At 40.8% G+C, this 21,910-nt stretch overlaps 1 protein-coding gene across 3 annotated transcripts in view; it reads left to right on the top strand.

The window, feature by feature from the left end:
• Window positions 1–21,910, top strand: part of BOC (BOC cell adhesion associated, oncogene regulated) — a 73,274-nt gene that overhangs the window by 40,184 nt on the left and 11,180 nt on the right. For 2 of the 3 annotated variants that reach the window (XM_081326488.1, XM_081326489.1), the window contains 6 exons: window positions 7,261–7,407; window positions 8,569–8,712; window positions 11,602–11,895; window positions 12,775–13,047; window positions 13,608–13,906; window positions 21,677–21,836. In XM_081326488.1, coding sequence (XP_081182614.1) covers window positions 7,261–7,407; window positions 8,569–8,712; window positions 11,602–11,895; window positions 12,775–13,047; window positions 13,608–13,906; window positions 21,677–21,836 — 1,317 coding nt within the window. The remainder of the gene's footprint in view (window positions 1–7,260; window positions 7,408–8,568; window positions 8,713–11,601; window positions 11,896–12,774; window positions 13,048–13,607; window positions 13,907–21,676; window positions 21,837–21,910) is intronic. The other variant, XM_081326490.1, reaches the window with a different exon arrangement.

Here is a 21,910-nt window from a genome sequence, read left to right as displayed (position 1 = left end):
GACCCAACTGCCGAACCCACAGGCTGACCCTGAATCACAACAGAAACTCAGAACAGGTCATCCTGGAGCAATCTTTAAGAAATTCTGCTAGCTGATTTGCTATAAATAATTCATATTGAAAAATTGATCCTGAGCTTATATTCTGTCAAATAATATAAATCCTTCTATTCCCCAGTTAGTTAGAACCAGAGAAGCTTCTTGGATGAGAAGTGAAACATTTTCAAATGAAAAAACCAAGAGAGTCCAGTTGCCTTTTGAAAAAAAGCACCTTTGGGACAACCATGTCCTGGATGATCCAGAATCTCCCATCGACAGAAAGCTGCTAGAATTTCCCTTTCTCTCCTCTTAGACCAGGCATGTCAAACTCGCGACGTCACGTGACGTCTCGGAGCTTTTTCCCCATTGCCGGCAATGGGGTGGGCGCGGTTTCATTGCGACGCGTCCGGCCCGTGGCCCGGCAGTTTGACACCCCTGTCTTAGACCATACTGAATTAAAATTTCTTTTTAATCTCTTTCTTGCATTTAGTTTTTTCTTAAGGCTGAGATTTTGTTTCCTATCTCTTGTAGGTGTTAATAGCTTTGCATTCCTTCACTATCTCTAGAGTACTTTTTCTCTATTGTATCCCTTTTCATTGCCTAATATTTAGGACTATGGCTAGTTAAACTCTTAACAAGGAACGAGCTGCACAGAGATGTAGAGTTGCATTCAGTGTGGCATAGAGTGTAAACCATGAAAGTATGCACAGTTAAGTCTCAATATTTTTCAGTCTTTGGCCAAAATGAAATGAAAGAAGCCTTTCAAACTGTACAAACTATAGCTATGAATTTATGTGAGTCCTTCAGTGATTTTTTGGAGATCTTTCTCCAGGTGTCCTTGCTGAGATCCCTCAAACAATACAGATAGCACCTATGCTACTAACTTACTGTTATAATCTTCATTTTCATTTCAAATTTTTAAAATGAGGTAGGGTTTGGAAGTTTAAGTGCCTGCTTTATACTGAACTGGTGACTTTTATATGAGGGAAATAGGCAGTTAAGAAATTTGATATAAAACTCCCTATTTATGACCCTGTAGGGGATATAAACAAATAAATAAATAAAATACTAGGATTTCTATTAAATTATTCTTTGATAGCTTAATTTAATAGTTTCTATTAAACTATTCAAATTCTATGAATAGTTTCACAATTGCTCAACTTCTGATACTTGTTATATTCAAAATAGGATAAATATTTCTTAAAATAAAAAAATATACAAAGTTTCTTCAGTAATATTCCTTTTTCTAAAGATGAATTTTATTATCTTTGGTTAACTAGCATAAGACTAGTTAGAACTTTGTAGTTCGAACTACATAGAATTTTGGGTAACTAGTATAAACTCCATTTTAAATATTTGTTGAAAACTATTGCATCTCAAAACTCCCTGAAATTAATACAAGTTCAGGCAAGATATATATGGGAAAGCTTCAGTGAATTCAATAAATATATAATTGACATATTCATCAGTGCCCTTAAAACAGGCCAGTTCCAGTGTAAGTAAGAAAAGCTGATTCTGAAGACAGTATATACCACTTTGATTCATGCCAAGGGGACATTCCACTATTGCTATGGTTTGAAAACATTGTCAACTGTCTTAAAATATTGATAAAATATTTCAGTTGTAATTACCTATCATCTCCTGTCATTATTTCTGTGCACAGTTATAATAGGATAGTGCAGTTCTACATTCTGATGCTCAGATTTGAAGGAATCACCTCAAAGCAATATTCAACTCATTTTATTTTCTTTCACAAAATACCAATGAGCAGTGACCCCTACTCAAGGTATCTTTGGGGACCTATGTGTATTTGCAGCTGTCTTTTCAATGACCACAAAATGTCTCATTCTTCACTTTGTTTCTGCCGGGGCCTCTACTCTAATCAGTCCCTGATGCAGGTTTGGCTCCATATTGAAAAGCCATTTTCATACCTTAAATTGTTCTAAATATAGTTATAATGAAAGATGAAAATTAAAACAAAGGTGTGTTATTCTTATCAGATATATGCTTTGATAAATCGAGTATTTCCAGTGTAGAATAAAGAGGTGCATATGCAAGATGAAGAAATATATATGAAATAATTGTGGTTATATAAGTTTTTTTTAAAATTGGTATATAAGTGTGAATACAAGAAAAATGATGTACTCTGATAAAATTCAGTTTTGAGACGACTCTTCAGCAAAACAGGACAAAAATATCTGAATGGAAATCTAAAAGAAATATGCAAATATTAGATTGGCTTCAATCATAGTATTTTTATGGTATATCAAGATAATGGTCACCTACTATTCTTATATTCAGAGACTGGTCTTTGTGTCACCTCAGCTAGTCTACAAAAGTTATAGAATCAAAAGTGTTGTACAAGAACTCTTAGGCCAAAACAGCAGTGGAAGGTTTAGAAAGATGTAATAGGAAACTTCAAGCTTCCTCTTTCAATAGTATCATGATTTCTTACAAGTATATATCCTATGCTTAAAGGCCATTTCAGCCAGAGATTTACATATGTGAATACCATCTAAAACTAAGACAAGTTATTTTTATTTATTTATTTATTAAATTTATATGCTGCCCATCTCACTATTACGTAACTCTTGATAGTGTTTAAATTTTAATTGAAGCAACGCAGAAAGTTCCCCTATACTGTTTAAATGCTATTTAGATGGTGGTTTCAGTGGAATGTGTCATATCCTGCACTTCAATTTTTTCTCATTTATCATTCTTATTAACTTTATTTTACAAAATGACCTTTTACTCTTTTCCCTATTGTGATATATTTAAAAATCTGGTGACTTTATAGTGCATTTTAAGAACAGTTCACTCAATCTAGTTCATTAGTCTTATAAAATGGCTGACATTAGAAAATTTCCTATTCACAAAAAGCTGCCGTGATAGACAAAGTCACAAAGTTTATCAGAAGAAAAGTGGACAAGATTACTAGCTGTCACCCAGTTTTTCTCCTCGGAATGATCTCTATTATATCCAGGCTGCTAAAAACACTTCTGAACAAACCATTGGCTGCAGTCCCCATTATTTGTATTTTTAAAAGTGAGAGTTGAGCTTCGTTAAAGCTCAGAAGAATCCCTTTAACTAAACATTATCTTAGAGGCTGATACGTTGCAGCACTGCATATTTCTTTTTTAATTTAAAAAAGGCTTTTTAGAATAAACAAAAGACTAAAGTTGAGGGCATTAATGCATACTATATTGTAGATTCTTGTTTGGATTCTGTGTAATATTGTAGTATTTCATTGGGTCATTCTAAATGTTCTTTGCCAGAAATAGGTGAAGGCATCTATTGGCAAGTCACATTTCTTATTAACAGATAACAGAAATTGCAGGCTGGTGCATCACCTACCATTCAAGTTTCACATGTGTAGTGGAAAACTGGGTTCTCTTAAAAAAAAAGTTTTTTCTAGTTCAGCATGGGTTTACATTTTACTTTCTAAGATATAGCTGAAAGTTAGCAGAACAGGTAGATCAGACTGCATATCTAGGATTCTATCAAGTTTTGGACACCACATGTTAACTGGAACAGGATTAAAGAAGGGCAATGAAGATAACCAACTGATTATTATAAGCTAAGTCATATGAGAAAAGATCAGAGAAACAGAAACATTTTGTTCTGAGAAGACTAAAAGCCAGGGTGGCCACAAGATGCCAAAGGAGAGCAAATAAGAATATATCTGTGATGAGGTCATGAATAAAGTAGGTAATCACAGTGTTCATGTGTTTGTTACAGATGTTGCTAAGGAGAGGGATATGATACATACTTCAGATACCTGAAATGATGTGATGTATATTCTCCCTGATCCCAGAAGTCAGACCACAAAATAATGAATTTCAGTTTTAGGAAGGCTGATTCCAATCAAGTGATGAGAAACATTTCCAAATAATGAACAGCATCAAATTGTAGAACCAATTACCCAGATAGGTAGTAGGTTTGATTTTACTGAAGGTGTGCAGGTAATCGCTAGACAGCTATCTGTTGTGAATGTTTTAATTTAGATTCCTGCATGGGACAAGAGATTGGACTCAGTGACCTAATTGGTTCTTTGCACTTCTGTAATTTAAAGCCTTCTTCATGTGTTGCTTCTTCTTGAAAAGAACTTTACCTTTAAAATTATTAATCTGATTGTTTCCAGATGGTATCCTTTGGGACACGAATTATGCGAAGATTCCCTTATCTCCTCTAGGGTCTTTTTGTATGCTTAGTTTTGGTTAGCTAGATGAGAGGTCCCCAACCTATGGGCCATGCCCACTACTGGGCCGCAGCCTCTTGTCTGCTGGGCCACATGAATAGCTGGGCAGTGCACATGCTTGTACGCATGCTCACCCCCCCCCCCTTATGCCACCGTTGCTGCAAGTATTGTGTGGGCAGTGGCAGCACCAATAGTATTGCACAGATGGCAGCAGTGTCACAAGTGGCAGGTGGCCCATGGCATCCTTGCATGGAGGCGGCAGTATGAGCCTCACACTGGGGGTGGCATCGCTGCAGGCCGCAGTGGGAGCCTCGGGCGGGGGCAGCGTTGTGAGCCTCACACCAGGGGCAGCATCATTACAAGCCGTGGCGTGAGCCTCAGGGGCGGCGGTGCGAGTCTTGCACCGGGACGGTATTGCTTCGGGCTGCGGTGCAATCCTCGTGCTGGTGGTAGCATCGCTGCGAGCCTGGAGGCGGCAGTGCCACAAGCCTCACACAGGCGCCGCTGTTGCTGAGAGCCTCGGGTGCATGCTTGCAGCCTGTTTGTACGTGCGTGCACACGTCTGGCCACATTTACGTTTGCACATGCGCGCGTAAGGCGCCTGCCCCGCCCTTTCCCAACTGGGTCGCCAAAACAAAAGGTTTGGAGACCCCTTAGCTAGATATCTTCCTATAGACCCTTGCAGTCTTCAAAAAAATCTCTATTGTACTAATGAGCTATATGGAGGGGAAAAGGAGAACAAAGACATCATTACCTTCCAGGAGCTATTTTACACTTTTAAGATTATTTTATTATTGTAAAACTATTATTTTTCTCTTTGTAGACCCACAGCTGTTTTCTAATTGGAAAAGTGTAATTTTTCTTCTGTATAGAAAGTTTTCAAATTGTATTGCAAAACGCTGGAATTGTTCTCTTTTCTCATGGATTCAAATACTTAAAAAGAAAACAAATTGGGTTTTTTTCTTACTTTTTTGCCAGTAATTCTGAAGCCTTCACAATAGTTGTAGGGTTCAACTATTGCTGTGATGAATTTGGACCACCAGGATGGACTTTTTTTTTTAAATTCCAGCTCACATGTTGTTGATCGGAGAAATGTGTGCTGTGAGCAGCCAAGCTCTATCTTTACTTTTTTACTATCTAATTTTATCCTTCTTTAAACCTTTATGGCATGAAAAAGAGGGAAATGAGAGAATAATTCCAGCACCCTTCTCTTCCGAAACATAATTTTCACATTAGGAGGAATGGAAACTTTTGTAGAGATCTTGCAAGAGAAGAATTAACTTTAATCTCTCTGCAGTATCCCATGGAAACAGCTCTCCCTCATAAATTTGAATTTAAAGGATTAATTATTTTAACTGAAGTTTACCTGTAACATCTTCTTTTGTTTTGCATTTATTAATTATTTTCAGTTGTATAATGCCAAGACATTCTTAAAGTATTAAACATGTTTGCTGCAAATCATTTTTATGTCTTTGTTAAGCCTTTCCCCTCCCTTTTTCCTTGAATCCAGGCACTAGCACTGAAATAGTCTCCTGACAGCTAATACGTTTTGCATTTTGGAAGGCTTTTTGCTATACTGCCAAGGGAGCTGTTTTTTATTTTAAAATGTTTTTGAAGCAATCTTGCTTTAATTAGCCTGTTTGAGAAATTTCATGTCACTTTTCCATGAGCGTGGGTGGGAGAACCTTGGAGCCAGATCTGTCTTTTACTGTTGGAGAGCTGATATAAATCCTAGAGAATGAAAACAAATTTTTCCATTCTCCCATTCTGCCAATAGAGACTTGGCTATAATTCCTACTTTGCAGTCTCTTCTGGTTTCTGCTGTCCAAACTCCCTAAATACTTGCCTTGAACTAGTCCAACTTGCAATAGTAACACCTTATTATTTTTCCAAGGCATATGAAGGGAGTATAACTCAGTGTTATAAAATTTCCAAGCAAATGGGCCAGGTTCTCCAGCTATAAAAACAAGGGGAAATTATGGATTTTAAAATTGTTTAATTTTGGGAAGGAATTCTTTGATTTCAGAGCATGTCATGGAGATAAGAAGTTGTGATTTAGAAATGGTAACTTAAATAATATTGGGTGGGTTTTATTTTCACGGTGATAAGGTAAGGAAACAACTGGTACGATGTTTCTTTTCAGTGTAACTAATATTGAAATATAAAGTGTCCCACTCAGGCTTTGAAGCGAGTAATCCTATGATTTCAATTTAGAACATGGAGAAACAGGCAAGTTCTGTTTATAGCATGTTTCTCAAACTTCTTTAAACTCAGATTCTCCTCTCCTAAATATATAACTAGCATATGGCAACTTTCAACAGAAAAATTATCATTTAATCTTCAAATTAATGTTCAGTATGCATAAACCCTACAGCTGCAGGCAAAGATCTGGGAAGTTATGTAGAACTGAAACATTCCAAACAGACTTCAGATGGCCAGTACAAGAAATATTTGGCCCTCACATAAGAATAGCATTTGTTTTTGAGCTCTTGGTTTTATTAATATTTAGTTAAGTGTTATTACCAGACATAACCAATGTGGGCTAGTGAGATTTTTAAGATCCTACTGACCTACTGCATTGGAGCATATAGTCACTGCAGTCATGATTTATAACCCAGGTTTGCCTTTATCTTCAAATGTTTCAAGTGCCAGATTTTATGAAACATCTTACCCTAAGTGCAAAACCTTCTATTTTCAGTATTTGAAGATTTATCATGATAGACATAAAGCTTTTGATTTGAAGCTTTAGCTCAAAATGCTTTAAAACATGAAATATCCTATTTTGCATACACACAACACACACACACACACACACACACACACACAAAGCAAAGCATATATATGATGTAATGTTGTGATGAATATTAGGTGTTTTTTTAGAAAATTGGTTCCAAATGGAAGTCTTTAAGTTGAAGTGAATTTGCCTTTTAAAGAATGGCCCAGTGTAATAATAGCTGTAATATTCATTTGTCCTACTTTTAGAACTCCTTCTTGTTTCTTCTAAAATTTTACTGTAATTTTAATAGATCTCAAAGACTTTAAATATGATGGTCAGCATGTAATAGAAGTTGATGAGGGAAATACAGCTGTGATTGCTTGTGACCTTCCTGAAAGCCATCCAAAAGCCCAGGTTCGCTACAGTGTGAAGCAAGAATGGTTGGAGGCCTCTAGAGGTGAGCTATGATTGATGGTGGAAAAAGAAGCAACTGAATTAATCATGCTTATTTTATCCTACTTCAGCCCTGGCAACTTGCAAATAAGTGGATTTCAGTCTTCTAAATTCTAATCTAAGCAGTGACATGCTGGCTATGGAATTCTGGAAGTCTATACATTTGAAGGCATCCAAATTAAGGAAGACAGTTTTTTTCTTCTAATCAATTTCAACATTTCTCTATGTTTTCTTGTTTATCTTTGCAATTGTTCTTTGGTTTAAAAAGATACTCTAGGTATTATACACAAGACTCCATGGCTATATGCACATTTCTGTCTATTTTCCAGTAGAAATTTCATAATTGTACTGTTATCTTCTATCATATTCACATGATGTTAAACATAGTCTGTAAAAAGTAGACTTGACTACCAGAAAATTTTAGAAACAAGTGGATCATATTATAGTTATGTCAAGGGAAGGTATAAGGAATCTTAGAGATGTTAGATGCTGATTGTTTATTGAGTCATTTTTAAGCCAAGCTTTGCTTCAATCCACCAGTCCACAACAGATATATCAGGTAACAGGATGGAATATTTTGGTTTGAAATAAGTGTATATGAAAATATTGAAGTTGGGAATTTGACAGCTATTCCAATTGCTTCTTGGCTGAACTGCACAAATACACACAGACAGGCAGATGCAAGGACTGGTAGAAGATCAATATAGTTCAAATTAAAAATGTATTTAGTACCGTGTTTTTCAAAAAAGGTCACAAAGTATCTTAAATTTGCAAGTAGTTGTACATTACATGTACATTAGATAAACCTTCTGAATTTTATGGAGTTGAAGACTTTAGGAAGTTTCTGTGCATTTTTCCCCTTTTTCTTTTCCTTTTAGTTGACTTTAAGGCAAAAGTTATACACTACCACAATAGTGTGAGAACTGCTCCACTATGGTTCATTTTAATTTGAGATAGACTGCAGTGTTCCAGTTCTAAGCCATATTTCTCCATTTCTTGTTTTCTGAGATTTTCAAGTTAATAGATAATTCAAACAACTTAATTTTTGCTGCAAATTGCAACAAAGCCAAAAGATTTCATTTTCAATCCATACCATGGTAGTAATAGAAGTAGAAATGCTTCTTTTTCCAGAAAATGGTTCTGAATGATATCTGTATCTTAATAGACAACTACTTGATCATGCCATCTGGGAATCTTCAGATAGTCAATGCCAGCCAGGATGATGAAGGAACTTACAAATGTGCAGCCTACAACCCTGTCACCCAGGAAGTAAAAACATCTGTGTCTAGTGAGAAACTCCGTGTGAGACGTAAGACAATATTTCTGAATATTTGGGTTCCTTGGCTCAAAACTGTTGAATGATGGAATCCCTAATCTGTAAAGGTTCCAGTAGCATTCAGTGTCGGCTGTCTTGCTTTGTGCACCTTCTTTTTTGATCTCATATTCACATGTTTTTTTGTGCGAGTCTATTACATTTAGTATGACTGTTTCTAAAGATTGCATTTTATTTTTGTTAATATTTCTCTGAGTTACAGTTTCTCTCCCTTTCTGTTGTTTCTTGTAGTATCACGTGTTGTCTCAAGAGACCTCTTACATTTTACAAACCCTTCCTGCTTTTTACTGTGCATTGTCAAAATACTGGATTTTCAAAATACAGTTTCCATGTCCTTAGGAAAAAAACTATAAAGATGCTTCTGCAATTTTTAGCAAATATTCCTAGACTAGTCATTGCCAGAAAAAGTAACTAACAGAAGCTGTCCTATCTTCTAAATCGTTTGGTTGCAGAGGTAAAACTCGATAAAGAGAACCCAGTTAAACAAATGAGTCAAAACATACTTGTTCATTTTGAGGAAAATATATCTTTGTGTGTGGCAAAAGTATGTGAGCCTCTAGGACTATTAGTTCATTTGAAGGGAAAATTAGAGTCAGATGTTTCAAACAATGGGATAATAATAAGGTGTGAATGTGGGAAGTCCTGCCTTATTTAAATAACAGAACTCTAAATATTCACTATCAAAGTCAGATCTTCACAACACAGCTAGGAAGTGTGGTGTGGCTTCAGCAAAGGAGATTTCTGAGGACATATAATAAGCAGTTGTTGATGCACACTATGTTGGAAAAGGTTATAAAATTATTTAAACTCCACCAATCCACTGTTGGCATATTGTGTACAAATGGAGGCAATTCAGCACAATTGTTACCCTTCCAGGAGTTCACCAACCACACCACATCAACCACATCACACCAACCATACCAAGAGTAAGGCACTAGGTTTCATCTAGTCAAGGTGCTAGGTTTCAAACCACCAGGATAATGTCTGAAGAAATAAAGATCTCTCTTGTGTTCATGTGTTCGGTCTCCCACATCAGGAGAACAATGAACAAGAATGGTATGCATGGCAGGGCTGCAAGGAGAAAACCATTACTCTTCAAAAAGAACATAGTTGTTTGTCTATAGTTTGCATAGTTTGTACTGTGGATGGAGGAGACAAAATATATTTTTTGTCTCAATTAAATCAAAACCATTGTTTGGCAAAAGGCAAATAAATACTGTACTCCATCTGTGAAGCATGGTGGCAGCAGTATCATGTTTGGGCCTGCTTTGCTGCCTCTGGACCAGGATGACTTGCCATCAGTGACAGAACTATGAATTCTGAATTGTACCTGCCAATTCTAAAGGAAAATGTCTGGTTAGAGGTTCCTGAACTAAAACTCAAGTTGTACAACCAAATAATTGTTAAAGCAGAAGAAAGTTATTGTTGAGATTGTTGAGTGGCCTTAATTATATAGAAATGTTGTAGAAGGACCCAGAGCAGGATATTCATGTGAGGAAGCCCACCAACATCCTTTAGTCGAAGCTGTTCTGTGAAGAGGAATAGACTCAAATTCCTCCAAGCTGATGAGTAGGATTGATCAACAGTTATCAGAAATGTTTAGTTGTTGTTATTGCTACTCAGTAGGTCATAACAAGGGACGCGGTGGCTCAGTGGGTTAGGATGCTGAGCTTGTCAATCAGAAGGTCGGCAGTTTGGCGGGTCGAATCCCAAGTGCCGCGTAGCAGAGTGAGCGCCTGTTACTCGTCCCAGCTTCTGCCAACTTAGCAGTTCGAAAGAACGTAAAAATGCAAGTAGAAAAATAGGGACCACTATGGTGGGAAGGTAACAGCGTTCCGTGCGCCTTTGCCATCTAGTCATGTGCCGGCCACATGACCACGGAGACGTCCTTGGACAAGCGCTGGCTCTTTGGCTTTGAAATGGAGATGAGCACCGGCCCCTAGAGTTGGAAACGACTAGCACGCATGTGCGGGGGAACCTTTACCTTTACCTTTAGGTCATAACAATTACTGGAAGCAAAGGTTCATATACTTCTACCACACAAAAAGATGTAACTTTGGATCATTTTCCTCAATAAGTCAATGAACAAGTATAATGTTTTTGACTACTTTGTTTAATTGAATTCTCTTTATTTAGAACTGTGTAGAGAATAGGTCATGTTTTAGATCATATTTATACAGAAATATTGAACATTCAAAAGTTCACAAACTTTTAAGGTAGTAAATCTATTTTAAAAAAATCACAGAAATTTTGGTAAAACTCATCAGCATCTACTCTGCTTGGAGTGAGCCTAGAGACAACTACTTGAAAGTAGTAGATGATTTACCACGTACCTCCCTATTTCACCCTTTTGATAGTAACATGTTTCTTCTTTTTTATTAAATATAATTCATAGAAAACAAAATGAATGGTTAGAAAAATGTGTGCCATAAAGGATAGAATGCCAAGTGTGCTGATCACTAGATTGTAAATTACATCCACATACATACTAGTAATGATAAATTTGGCTGACTATTTAGAAACATTACCTGAACTTCCTTACATCATTTTTGTGAAGTGAAATAGACTAAAATTTGTAAACATTTCAAGTATCAATAATAATAATTAAAGTAATATGTACTAGGTTGATATTTAATTTTCTGAAATGTCATGTGGCACCTTTCTGCAGTGATGTTACAAATGATTCTTTTTGGTAACTTGCAAAAAAAGTACAAGTTTTAGATCTTCAGTGATAAAGTTTTAAAAAGAAAGATGCTGAAACTTTATAATTTTGTTTAGTATGTTTTTAACGGACAACCATTTATTTTGGCCAGTCCTGTTTTATAATTACTTTGCTTTGCTTTATCTGATTTCTTTTTGCATTAGGCTCAGCAGCTGAGGCTGCTCGCATAATTTATCCCACAGAGGCCCAGACCATCATAATCACCAAGGGCCAAAGGCTCATCCTTGAATGTGTGGCTAGTGGGATTCCACCTCCACGTGTTACTTGGACTAAGGATGGCTCCAGTGTCTCTGGCTACAATAAAACTAGGTTCCTTCTCAGCAATCTTCTGATAGACGCAATCAGTGAGGAAGACTCAGGGACTTACAGCTGTATGGCTGATAATGGAGTGAGGAAAGCTGCAGCAAGTGTCATTCTCTACAATGTTCAAGTATTTGGTGCGGAGAGTTGTAACTTCTTTTCTATTTTTGTTCTCTCAATGGTTATATGGATTGTATATTTATATATTTCAGACAAAATCTCTTAATTTATAATGTATTAATTTGGATTTCTGTACAGAGCAGAACATTGGACAGAGTATCCTCTACAAAATCTGAGATTCTGGCCTTGAATAGGCAGAATTCAACTTTATTGGTCATTAAATATACAGTAGTGACCAATTTCTAGTTCTAATTTCTCAGTTGTTGGCTGGAGGGGATTAAAGTGGGAAGGAAGTGTTTCTCTGGTATCTCTCCTTCATTCCCTTGATTTCCTAATATAAAGACATCCCTATTTCTTGAGAAGCACTAACTTGTAAAATGCACAAATATGCAAGTATAGGCTTAACTATGTGGGCTATTGTCTGAAATCACTTTTTATTACTGAATAAGTGTAATAGAATAGATCTAATACAGTTTAAGCAATCATGGCAGATAAACAGTGCCATGTCTATCTGAACAATTTTTGAAGCTATGTATCTGAATACATTTGCTGAATACATTTCACAGCTTCTCTCACTATTGAGCATTAGAGACTACTGCAAACTAGATAGATAGATATATTTTATATATGTGTATATGTGTATGTATAGTTATGTGTGTGTGTATACATACATACATACATGCATACATACATACATACACACTAGGTCCTTCTATTATAAACACAGGATTATGATGATAACTATAGGGAAAGGTAAAACTGTTTCTCTTTGTGTACAACTTTGCCAGCACCATAGCCACAAATTTCATAGAATTTACAGAGATGTCTATTTCAGAGATAGCCATTCTTTCACCATTCTCCAAGTGACTGGCAGTATAATTGTGTCTCCTTTTCAGAGCCTCCAGAGGTTAGTATGGAACTATCCCAGGAGATCATCACTTGGGGACAAAGTGCAAAGTTTACCTGCAGAGTTCGAGGGAATCCACAGCCTTCAGTGGTGTGGTTGCGCAATGCAGTTCCCCTCTTTTCCAGCCATCGAATGCAACTCTCTCGTAAGGCTCTTCGTCTTTCTAGCGTAGGGCCTGAGGATGAAGGAATATACCAGTGCATGGCAGAAAATGAAGTTGGTAGTGCACAAGCTATGATACAGTTGAGAGTTTCCCAACCAGGTAAGTAGTGAAGTTAAGGTAACAGAATAATCACCATTGAGATCTGTCTCTCCTTGTAATAGGGGAGACATAATAGTTTTCCAATACTTGGCCTGTCATAGGGAATATAGTGTAGTTTAGGGAAGGACAAAAGGGAAGGACAAAAGCCAGTGGGTAGAAATTTTCCAGAGAGAGTTCCAAAATAGAAAGACTGTGGGCGCTGTTAGAAAGTAAAACAGCCTGTATCTTGGAGTTGTGGGTCCTCCATCACTGGAATTTTTCAAACAAAGACTTGACCATTTGTCTAGGATGATTTGAAACCTACACTTTCCCTTTCCATCCTTTGATTCTTTGTTTTTTTAGCGTTAAGCTTCTTACTGTTTCCATTCCTGATTTCGATCAATACCAAATTAAGGAGAAATATTCTAATGCCTGCTGAAGATTCATGTGATATTGAAGTTTCATTCTTCTTGATTGTTGGGACTGATGAGATGTCCGTTGTAAAAAAAATTGTTGGATTTGCCAAAATGTCTGTTTTCCAAGTGCTAAACATGGCCATTGTCTTCCTTCTTCTATTCCAGAAATAAGTCAGGTGTCACAAGAGGGACCTGTTGGAGATTCAGCACAATCTGCCACCTCATCTACTAGGTTTACCAATAGTGAAAAAATGCCAAAAGGAAAAGCTGTTCTTTTGAAATCAAAACCTACAGTACCAACAGCATCTGTCCAGTGTACCTCAAAAGAACTGGTTTCTCCAGCTGAGGCCCCAGTCATACTTAGCTCTCCTCGAACTACTAAAACTGATGGCTATGAATTGTTGTGGCGACCACGGCATGATAACAAAACACCTATCCTCTACTATATTGTAAAGTATCGCAAGGTTTGCACATTCCAATTATTATTTTTTGTTATATGTATTAACAGCCATATCAATTCACAGTTTCCATGGAAAGCGCCATATATTTTATATTTTTTTGCCTGCTTATGTAGAATCAGCCTTTTCTTCCTTTTATAATGGACACAATTCTTGTCCTGCGCACTAATGCTAAAGGTTGTGGACAGGAGGGAGAACATTGTCAATGTTAACATAAGGAAACACCATGGGGATAGTTTACAATTATGGAAATGAAGATGGAAATTAGCAGAGAAGAAATCTGAAGTGTTGGAAAGAGGCTGTTGATGAACAAGAGAAATATTTATTTATTTATTTATTTATTTATTTATTTATTTATTTATTTATTTTTATATACCGCCCTTCTCCCGAGGGACTCGGGGCGGTGTACAGAGTAAGGTAGGTATACAGTTAAACAATAGTAAAAGACAATAGTAAAAAACAAATGAAACCCCAAGAGCTATCAGGCCAGGCCGGACTGCTGGAACAGGTAAGTTTTTAAGTCGCGCCGGAAGGTGCGCAGGTCGGGGGCCATCCGGATTTCGGTAGGCAAGCAGTTCCAGAGGGTTGTCGCACCCACTGAGAATGCCCTCCACCTGGGGGCCACCAGCTGGCATTCTTTGAGCGGTGGCACCCTGAGGAGGCCCTCTCTGTGGGAGCGCACAGGACGGAGGGGTGTTGACGTTGGCAGAAGATGCTCCCGTAGGTAATCCGGACCCATGCTATGTAGGGCTTTGTATGTCATTGTTAGCACCTTGAATTTCACTCGGAAGGCAACTGGAAGCCAGTGCAGCTCACGGAGGAGAGGTGTGATATGGGAGTATCGGGAGGCCCCCAAAAGTGTTCGTGCAGCTGCACTCTGCACCAGTTGAAGCTTCCGAGTGGCTCTCAAGGGCAGCCCATGTAGAGAGCGTTACAGTAGTCAAGGCGGGAGGTCACAAGTGCATGGGTGACTGTACGTAAGGCATCCAGGTCCAGATACGGTCGTAGTTGGCGCACCAGTCGAACCCGAGTGAAGGCCCCCTTGGCCACAGCTCCTATGTGATCTTCCAAGGATAGCTGTGAGTCCAGGAGGACACCCATGTTGCGGGCCCTATCAACAGGGGGTAATAACTCATCCCCGATGTTAAGGGATGGAACGTTCTGAGTATCCTGGCATGCCAGTATGTACAGCCATTCAGTCTTGTCCGGGTTGAGTTGAAGCCTGTTCCTCCCCATCCATTCCCGGACCGCTTCCAGGCAGCGGGACATCACGTCGAGGGCATCACTGATGCTGTTTGGAGTTGAGATGAAAAGCTGGGTGTCATCAGCATACTGATGGTACCCTACTCCAAAACCACGAATGATCTCACCTAGCGGTTTCATGTAGATGTTGAACAGGAGAGGCGAGAGAACCGACCCCTGAGGGACTCCACAAACGAGAGGCCTCGGAGTCGACCTCTGTCCTCCTGGCAACACCGACTGCGAGCGTCCCAGGAGAAAGGAGGAGAACCACCGCAGAACCGTGCCTCCCACTCCCAATCCCCTGAGGCGCCGCAGCAAGATACCATGGTCTATGGTATCGAAAGCCGCCGAAAGGTCTAATAAGACTAGGACAGAGGAATGGCCCCTGTCCCGGGCCCTCCAGAGATCATTCATCAGAGCGACCAATGCCGTCTCCGTGCTGTAGCCCGGCCTGAAGCCGGATTGGCACGGGTCTAGATAATCCGCTTCCTCCAGGACCTGAGGAAGCTGATGCGCCACCACACTCTCAACAACCTTCGCAAGGAAGCGAAGGTTGGAGACTGGACGTAAGTTATTCAATGAAGTTGGGTCTAAGGTGGGCTTCTTGAGGAGAGGTCTCACCACCGCCTCCTTCAAGGAGGCGGGGAAGTGACCCTCACTCAGAGAAGCAGAGATGACCGCCTGAAACCAGCCTCGTGTCCCCTCTCGAGCTGCATAAGCCAGCCAGGAAGGGCATGGGTCCAGTAAGCATGTGGAGGAGCTCAACCTCCTCATAATCCTGTCCACTTCCTTTGGAGTCACAGGATCAAATTCCTCCCAGATGACGTCGACAAGACTGTCCATGTCCTGTTCCTCAGACTCTGCCCAGTTGGAGTCCAGGCCGGTTCGAATCCGAGCGATTTTATTCAACAGATATTGACCGAATTCCTCGGCTCGACCCTGTAAGGGTTCCTCCCTCACCTCTTGGTTCAGAAGGGAGCGAGTCACTCTGAACAGGGCAGCCGGGCGATTATCTGCGGACGCGATGAGGGTGGAAAAATAATTGGATCTCGCCACCCTTATCGCTGCGAGATAAGACCTGGTGAGGATTCTTAGTCGCAACCGGTCGGATTCGGATCGACTGGATCTCCAACGGCTCTCTAGGCCCCGTCTCCGACGCTTCATCTCCCGGAGCTCCGCGGTGAACCATGGGGCTCGCTGGGATCTGCGCCGGGTCAGGGGCCGCAGGGGTACAACTCGGTCAAGTGCCTCCGTGGCTGCCCTTTCCCAGGCTTCCACTAAGGCGTCTGCTGAGCTGTGAGCAGAGAGTGCAGGTGGGTTCTCAAGCGCTGCCTGGAACCTATCCGGGTCCATTAGGCGTCTGGGGCGGTACCATCTGGTTGGTTCCGCGCACCCACGGCGGGGGGTGGCAAAGCGGAAGTCTAGCCGTAGGAGGTGATGGTCGGTCCATGACAGGGGCATAATGGTTGGGGAGCCCCCACCGAGATCATCACGCCACCGTCCAGATAAGAAAACCAAGTCGGGGGTGTGGCCTCCCTCATGAGTCGGTCCTGAAATTATTTGCGACAGGTCCATGGCCGTCATGGAAGCCATGAACTCCCGAGCTAGTTCGGACGATCCTCCTAGGGACGGTAGGTTGAAGTCGCCCAAAACCATGAATTTGGGGAATTCAACCACCAACCCCGAGAGGACATCGAGTAGCTTAGGCAGGGCTGCCGCTGCACGATTAGGTGGAAGGTACGCCAGCAGCAGGCTCAACTGCGCCCCTGGACCGTATCTCAGAAAGAGAGACTCACACCCGACTATCTGAGGGACGGTGGTCTCCCGCGGGCTAAGGGTCTCCCTGATGATTACTGCCACTCCTCCGCCCCTACCATGGGCCCGAGGCTGGTGCAGCACCTGGAAACCAGGCGGGCAGAGGTCAACCAGAGGGACACCACCCTCTGGGCCCAGCCAGGTTTCCGTGATGCAAGCCAGGTCCGCGCGCTCCCTCTTCACTAGGTCTCGAACAAGGGGAGCCTTGTTAGCAACGGACCTGGCATTTAGGTAGACCAGCCTGAGCTCAGGAGGCTGCACATCTTCGCTCCCGGGTCCTCGGGGGAAGTACAGAGGGTCGGAGCGTCTCACCGCTTGTAGAGAGCGGAGATGACCCTCCCGGTGTCGATACGGCCCTCTGCTTGTGCACCTTCTGCCGTTCCCCACCATCCTGGGAATTGGTTGTCCGTCAGCTCGCCACTGGGCTTTGTCGGCGACTGGACCCCGTTCCTCACCTTCGTGAACGGTCGTAGGCCTGGCTTGCGCTATGGTTGATGGAAGGGCCCCCTTCGCCGAACCACCATAGTCTTTTCCCACCCCCCTCCCTAACCCGACAAAGAACTTAACTAAGAACTTAATCAGGGGCCTCTTGTTGGTCTTATACTGGAGGCCCCTGACCCTGCCCGGCCATCTCTCAGAGGCCCAATGGTCGGGCCCGTCATCGAGATTGGATGTAGCGTAGGCGGGTCGCACCCAGGAGAGGGGGGCACCCCTGAGGGCGTGCAGGTCTGTGCTGGAGTATTGGAGGAGCATAGAGTCACAAGGGTTTTGGGAAGGCAGTCCCCTGGATGGAGAATTAGCAGGAGGGTCTAGTCAGGTAGGTGGGTATCTGGACCGTCACCCAGCCACTGCCACTTGGCTGGGTGAACCCCAGAAGCAGGCCACTCCCCATCCTCTCACGATGGGTTGTGACTCTGCTTCCGGAGGTGGTCCAGAACCCACTCTGGGTGAAGCATACCCCATAGAGCTCTCACCTCTATGGGGCTGCAGGTGTAAGGTCAAGCCACTCTGCCACCGTGGCTTGCACCCAGGCCCATCATGTCCTGTGGGGAGAGGGTGGGCAGGGAAGGTTGAGAGTTGGTAGAGGCAAGGTGGTGTCGGCTTCGGTGGTCCAGTCGCCGCTGTCTCCACTGATCAGCTGGTTGAAGATCGGCACGGAGACGCCGTCGTCGCCCAGGAAAACGGTTGGGGGGGCCAGGGCATAGGGGAGTCGTCGGCACCCATTCGGGACGGCTGCAAACGGCTCAGGGTGCGGGCCGGAGACGCCACGCCGCGTCCATTATTGCCGGCGTCGAAGGTTCCTGGTAAAAGTGGTCGACCGGGGCCTGGAGAAGCTTTCGCTGCTGCCGCGGCCCTCGCCGCTGCCACCTTCATTGCACAGCTGTTCCGCTGACCCGCTGGTCCGTGGCGTCTCCTTTGATGTGGATCTTTCGGAGGCGTCGACGCCTAGGAGCAGACCAAGGTGGTCGAGGAAGAACAAGGCACCGGTCCCACTCAAGATGGCTGCAGCGGTTCAGAGGGCGGGCCGGAGACGCCACGCCGCCGCTGCTAGTGCCGCTGTCAAAGGACCCTCGGAGGACGGTCGACCGGGGCCTGGAGAAGCTGTCTCGCCGCCCGTGTCTTCATTGCTGCCGCTTCCGTCGCACAGCTGGTCTGCGGCGCCTCCTTTGATCCCTCGGAGACGCCGAGGGATAGTTACCAACTCTGAGCCTGTATATGTTTTAGCTGTGGTATTTGCATTTCTTTTTACTTTTCATATGGTTATTAGGAAACTCTTAATTAACAGTTTATTTCTTAACAAAAAGATAAAATGAGAATTACTACTGGAATTTTTTGGAGCACAACATTTAAAATAAATACACTGCTTTTACATTGTATTTATTCTTCTCAGAGAGGCAGACTGTAGGCCTCAACCACACACCAAGGAGTAATTTGCACTCATTCTTTGCTTACAGTTTGTTATTTCTTTCTTGTTCTGCTGATTGGAGCAGTGTTTTTCAAGAGCTTCTTTAGAATTCTTAGGTCAGAAGAAGCCACTGTTGGCCTTTATACTTAGCAGTAATATGATTTTAGTACAGGATAAAATTTTGATTGGAAATATTTGTGTAATAAAGGCCTTTTTACATGGAGTGAGAGAGTTCTTCCCTTTAACTCACACCACTTATTTGATGGGGAATATGATGCCTTGAAGTAAGATTTTCATGTAACAGAGAGACTGGTTATAGCAACTCTGTAATTGTCATGACTTCTTCAGAGCTCCTGTCTTCACTTGAAACAGGGTTTGGTGTCACAGTTTAGGGAGAATCCAAGAATGCTGTCAAAATAATATGGACTGCTTTGTCATCATTTAATGAATGATTACATTGTAAAGCTTGTTAAGCTTGTGTAGCATATATGTGTTCATAGCACACATTTTTTACCGAAATGTAGATGCCATGAACAGAGTCTTTCCATGTTTTCTTTTTCTCCTCAAATATAACAGTATTTTTTAAACAATTAGCACTTGGATTTTACATATTCTATGTAAGTTCATGGGGAATACATCATGCACAATTTGGTATAAATTTTCAAGTTTAGTATCCTGAATTTAAAAATACAGTTTATATAGCAAACAATTACATTAATTAAATGTAATTTTATATGTGTTTAGTTTTTGTTACAAATGTGACCATAAGCTGCTGAGCCTCAAGTAATTTAATATCACTATTTTTCCACATTATCAGAAACACAGCCCAAATTAAAGCAGAAGTTCATAAAATTAATGTAAGACAAATAAATATGGTGTATTATAAGCTGTCAGTGATCTACAAAAATGAGAAAAAAAGAGAAGTCAATATTATTTGTGCTACGTGAAACTTTTTAAAATGTGTTTAAACTTTCTGAGCTCTTTTTTATTATATAGCCTTCATACACAAAAAGGAGAGATGCAAATAAAGAGAACAAACATAACAAATACAGGTAGTCCTCACTTAGTGACTGCAATTGAACTGGCAACTCAGTCATCAGATGAAGCAGTCACTAAGTGAAAAATCACATAACTGTGACCATGTTTGCAATTTTACTCCAGCTTTCCTTTGCTTAACAGCATTGGAAGGATAGTTTTGGCCTTCCTGGGTAAACGAGACAGGAAACACAATTATATGAGCTCCATCAACTCATATATCAACCGAATCTTGCAAGGCTGAAAGTACAAAGATGCTTTTTCAAAAGGCAACTGGATTTTCCTTGTTTTGCTTGAAGATGTTTTGCTTCTCATCCAGGAAGCTTCTTCAGTTCTGACAGTTCTGAGTCCAGTTTTGAAAAAGCATCCATGACCTGGATGAATGAGAATCTCCATAAACATCTGAAAATATAAACTATTTTAACTATTTGACCAATTAGGACAGTTCCCAAGTTTCTTTCTTAGACATTAAACAATTGTGGGTTCCTGCCTCTCTTATCTGATGGCTTCCTAGGCACCATCTCCCCTCTTCTTTCCTCAAGGTTGTCCATGAGTTCCATTACAAATATGCCCCAAACAGCCAGGTGAATCCAAACAACAGATAAGGTTTCTGGAGCTCAATTCATGAGGAAACTGGTTAATAGAGCAAATCTTACAGCCCTTTTCCCCACTCCCCTGCCCTTTGGAAATGCTCATCACCCCAGGGCTAGGATAATTAGCAAGAATGGAAGTGATGTTTGCATTAGGGAGGAAGGGGTTACAAGACAGTCAACAGGCACAGAGTGGGAAACACACATTGAAAGGAATGTGCTAGTGCTGGCTGTTTGCCTAGTGCGCTCCTGCTTAGGAAGCCAAAAAAAGCCTCCAGTGTGAAATTGATTAGGATCTTGTCATTGTTAGGCAACAGCTGCAAGTCAACTGGCAGGTTCTAATCAACTAATTCCGGTCCTAGAGCTGAGCTTGTTAACTTGTGCTCTTTTTAGGGATGTGCTATGCGGAGAAGGAAAATACCTCAGGAATAGATGATTTATTTAGGCAATCTCTGCACTGTGAGGAGGGGAAAAAATGGGTCAGGATAATAAGTGCTAACTAACTGTAGTGGCAAATGTGACTGAGAGAGAGAGAGATTGTAAAGGTTATAAATAGAGGTGTTGGTCACAAAGTTACTTTTTTGTCACTGATGTAACTGTGAATTGTCACTGTCCAAGGCAGTCCTAAATGAAGACCATCGGTAGTAAAATGTATATAAAAATTCAGTTATTTAAACATGGCCTTGCACCTTGAACACAGTATAATATTGACTACCAACATTGCTATTAACATTAATGTACATTATATACTGTGATAACATTTTAATATTATTGCTGATATTAACTACAATTTGTTTCTGCTTCTGATCTATTTCTCTACTGATATTTTATTTTTTATGAACATAGACTTGCAAATATTGAGATTTGTCTGCATTAAGTTAAGCTTCTTCAACTTTTCAGATATCAATTTAAACTTTGTTAATGTTAGTTTGGTGTTCCCCAACTTGGTGCCCTCCAGATATGTAAAGGCCATAATTGCTAGATAGTCAAATATTGAAAAAGGTGCTATATACAGTATTCTGTTGTGCACTCCCTGAGTTACTTGTTCACAAGACATGTGGCTATACAATTTAATTTAATAAATAAATATATAAATCCATCTTCAGGCACAATCTTTTTATAGCCTTTATCTGCCATGAAACTTGTCATATTTTCTGATTATTGTGATCATCTTTTTTTTTTAAACAGGTAATGAATTTTTCAGATAACTGGATAATCCGAGATGTCCCTGCCAACCAGTATCATTTGAGTCTAACAAAATTGGATCCAGGAAGTTTATATGAAGTGGAGATGGCTGCTTATAATTGTGCTGGAGAGGGCCAGACAGCTATGGTGACCTTCAGAACTGGTAAAAAAATAACTGTCTTTTAGAATGCAATTGTTATAAAGTAATTGATTTCTCCTGATACTAAGGGGATCTTT

The sequence above is a fragment of the Vipera berus genome, assembly GCF_964194415.1.
Source record: "Vipera berus genome assembly, chromosome: 4".
Taxonomy (NCBI): Eukaryota; Metazoa; Chordata; class Lepidosauria; order Squamata; family Viperidae; genus Vipera; species Vipera berus.
This window is presented reverse-complemented; position numbering and strand designations above follow the sequence as displayed.